This window comes from Stegodyphus dumicola, chromosome 1, assembly GCF_044657685.1.
Source record: "Stegodyphus dumicola isolate Sdum_Otavi_A_Nest chromosome 1, ASM4465768v1".
Lineage (NCBI taxonomy): Eukaryota > Metazoa > Arthropoda > Arachnida > Araneae > Eresidae > Stegodyphus > Stegodyphus dumicola.
The window spans coordinates 218,903,464-218,907,143 of NC_140768.1; the positions used below are offsets into that span (position 1 = coordinate 218,903,464).

The 3,680-nt window shown below is 32.5% G+C and overlaps 1 protein-coding gene across 1 annotated transcript; it reads left to right on the plus strand.

Moving 5' to 3' along the window:
* The first annotated feature begins 516 nt into the window (after nucleotides 1-516).
* LOC146999469 (platelet-activating factor acetylhydrolase IB subunit alpha2-like) lies at nucleotides 517-3,362 on the plus strand. Its single transcript, XM_085811671.1, has 3 exons — nucleotides 517-1,370; nucleotides 3,083-3,145; nucleotides 3,266-3,362. The coding sequence occupies exons 1-3, from the start codon at nucleotides 691-693 to the stop codon at nucleotides 3,345-3,347; spliced, it is 825 nt and encodes a 274-aa protein (XP_085667797.1). The 5' UTR covers nucleotides 517-690; the 3' UTR covers nucleotides 3,348-3,362.
* The last annotated feature ends 318 nt before the right edge of the window (nucleotides 3,363-3,680 follow it).

Consider the following 3,680-nt stretch of genomic DNA (forward strand, 5'->3'; position numbering starts at 1 on the left):
CAGACGAAACAGCGGTGTAAATAATAAAAATGAGCAGATACATACGAGTAATAAAAGGAATTAAATATAACCAGGCCAGCGACAAACATTGTATGAAAACTGTGAATTGCGACTGTGGGCCGGGGGGGGCATTTAGTTATTATGTGAACTTTTGGGTTAATAGATAATACTCTAACTCTTTTTATTCACTTAAGGAAAATATCATTTCAGAAATTACTTTCTATTCCTAAATTACACATTATTTCATATATTTTTATTTATTTATTATGAAACTATATCCAAAGTGATTAATAAATACGATATGTAATTATTGTTATTTATAAACAAAATCAATAAATAATTTTCTGTTTTTTTATTTGTTGCGTAAATGATTTAATGAGAGATGCTTTTATTTAAAGTTACATGAGAAGTTTCAGGATGACAGAGCAGTTTAGAAAGAATTTTACAGATAACTGAGTCCCTGATACCGGAAGTTTGCCGAAAAATGTGTACTTTTTCCCATGATGCCTTTCGAAATCGCTGATGCAATGTAAGGTTACCAGAATAAATTTTAGAGCCAAGTGCATTGTTCAAAAGTAGCCAAGCTTTTGTTCAATCTGTCGTTGTTCGTAGTAGTATTGTTAATATTAGGTCGTTCGGCGTGTTGTAACGGGCTTGTAATTTTGAAGTTTTTATAACTTGTAATCGACTATGAAGGTTCTGATAACCGGTGATTCCATGATTAAATATATGTACCAATATTTACCGTCTCAGCTGTATGATAATAAACTGCATGCTCTCGCGTTTCCGGGCATAACAATAGAAAGGTTGACCAAAAAAATTTCATCCTTTAATGAATACGATTGTATCCTTTTTCATGTAGGGACCAATAATATGGATTCTACTGTGGATGACAGTGTCTTAAAATATAAAAGTTTAATTCGGGAAGTGAGTAGAGTGAATCCGTATGCGCGGGTAGTCATATCAGGAATTTTGCCCAGAGTGGATTCGAAGTATTTAACTTATAATGAGAGAGACGAATTGCGACCTCGACTGCGCTCTGTCAACAACAAGAGTTCTCAGTTTGATGAAAAAATGATTGATCTCTGTGAAGAGCTGGATAATGTAACCTTCTGCATGTCATCTCGTGACTGGAGTGGATGCATGGCTCTGGATGGGCTGCATTTGAATGCAGCAGGAACACGGCAGTTAGCTACACTGTTTGTTCAAGTTTTGACGCAACTTTTAACTGAGAGTTCCAAAAGTACCAGTAAAATAGAGCTTCGAAGTTCATTGGATTTTCCTCCTCTCTGTGATGGCGGCAGCGATATTTTAACATCTTCAGCCTCTCCTCTGTATTCTGAAGTTGTTGCTGAATCAGCTCTGTCGAGGTATGTATATATATATATATATATATAATTTCTTTCCTTCTTCGAAATTCAAACACAAAGAAATATTTTTACAGCAAGGCATTAAATATTTAAGCAATCTGTTTGTCAGCCAAGCTATGAATTTCTGAATCATACTAAGCAACTGTTGAACTATCAAAATCTTTATTCATTTTTCTTTTTAAAGTAATGAAATTTGACAAGTAAAATTCAGTGCCTAAGAATACAAATTGTATATTGTTTTCTTGAAAAAACTTAATGCTTCCTTGATAAAGCAGCTATTGCATTTAGTTGTGACAGCTGGAGAAGGTAATCGCCCAGGCAATAACATTCAAATTTCTAATGTTCTCAAAGGCTTATGTAGTGGCTTCTTTAATGAGGAATTTTTATCTGTCATGGATCATTTCAGTGCAGAGGCAGATTACAGAACAAGAGGCCCAAGACTGAGTTCCTTATTTTATTATATATGTGCTTATTATTCTTCCCAACACTGTAAAATTCAAATTTTCTTTGTTGATGACACAACTATTCTCATGCAAGTTCAAACACTAGAAAAGAAATCCATATTCAACTGCAAAATTATTTCTGTTTGTAGAAATATGGTTAGAGATACTCAGTGCAAAGTTCTGTTTCATGCAAAAAAAGTTTAACTTGCTATCCATTCCCATGTTATTTCAAGGCTACAATGCAAGAAATCACATTTGCATGTAATCTACTTGATAATAAACACACTTTTAAATTTCACTTTTCCAAACTCTGAAATAAATTCTTTATATCTGTGGCAAGCTTGAGATATTTTCTTGGAAAATAAGTAATTTTTCCATTCACAATAAAAAATTAGGCAAGTAAATTTTATTTGTCTTATATGTTCTGTTGGGATTACACAAGTGATAAACATCAATTTGTTTCAAACTGTAGCTGTTTAAAAGACATTAACCTTGTGACTACAGATCACTTTCATGCACAAAGAATTACAATCAGATAAATATTTGTGTGTGTTTATAATAAATCTTTTTAAAGTGCATCACTTTGAAATCAGTCCTTGTCCTATGATTCTAACATGCTGCAAATGACGCATCTATTAAGATAACGGCAAATTTGAAAGTGAATGATGAAGTACAGAGAATTTTTATATGTACATGTAGGATATTTTGGTACAAAAGAATCAGTCCTTTGCCAGACTTAATTTAATAAATGGCATTTTTGCTAGTGATTAGTATGTATTTCTTCTGGTTTCTGAAAATCTGAACGTCATAAATGGCTGAGTTTATTAACTATATGCATTATTGTTAGTGTTTATGTATATATGTTATAACTTACCAGCTGCTCATTTAATATTTGTTAAGAAAATAATACAGCCTACTAGGCAGTTAATCTTCTGATTGCTGAAAATATTGCCTAAAGTCACTGCAGAGGAGAGCATCTTCTAATGAATCATCACTGCTGAGGGGAGAAAACGCATCCCCCCATGGCCTTAATTTTTGCATAGCTGTCAAACTTACCTCAGAAACTGTGTGGCTGTTCTATTTAATAAATTGCTTATGGAAAAATAGTATTTAAACAGTAACATATATAAGCTACAGAATAAAGGCAAAAAACAGCATACAAGATAGTTTACAGTGCATTTTACAGCTTGACTTTAGCTTTGATGCTCTAAAATTGTTTTTTTACAAAATAATGCAGAAAAGTGTAATCATAATTATTTTATTCCACAGGAAACTGCCATCACAGTTGAATGTGAAAGCTCCTTCAGAAACTGAACAGCAACTTCAAACAAGGTAGCTTTTTTATGCAAATGCATGAAGTACTACAGAATCTATAAATTTTTGTTCATGAACTCTTTGCTCTAAATTGATATTTATTATACTTCATTGCATATAAATTAATTTTTTAAACAGAGAATTTCAACAGTGTTCATCTGCTGCTGTTACTCAAAAGAACCTAAAGGAAAATTCTGAATTGTCTTCTTTCTTGAGGTAAATGATAATTCATTAGTGGTGAATCGTAATCATTTGTACCCTATGCGGCATCTGTTTTTCATAACAGTTATTCCTTTTTAGTAATTTTGAGATTTCATGAATTATTAAAGAATTGGTAAATTTCTTTTTGTGCAACGGTAAACAAGATGTTTACTCCACCTTTCAGGAAATCTGCTTATCCAGATCCTAATGGTTGGATTCATGGCCGAAAACGTTTCACTCAAAATATAGAACAGTGTTGTCAGTTGAGGTGAGATATTGTTTCTAACTTTCCAAGGACAATAAATTAGAGCTTTTATCAAGATTAATTTCTTAGGATGTGGATATGAAATTA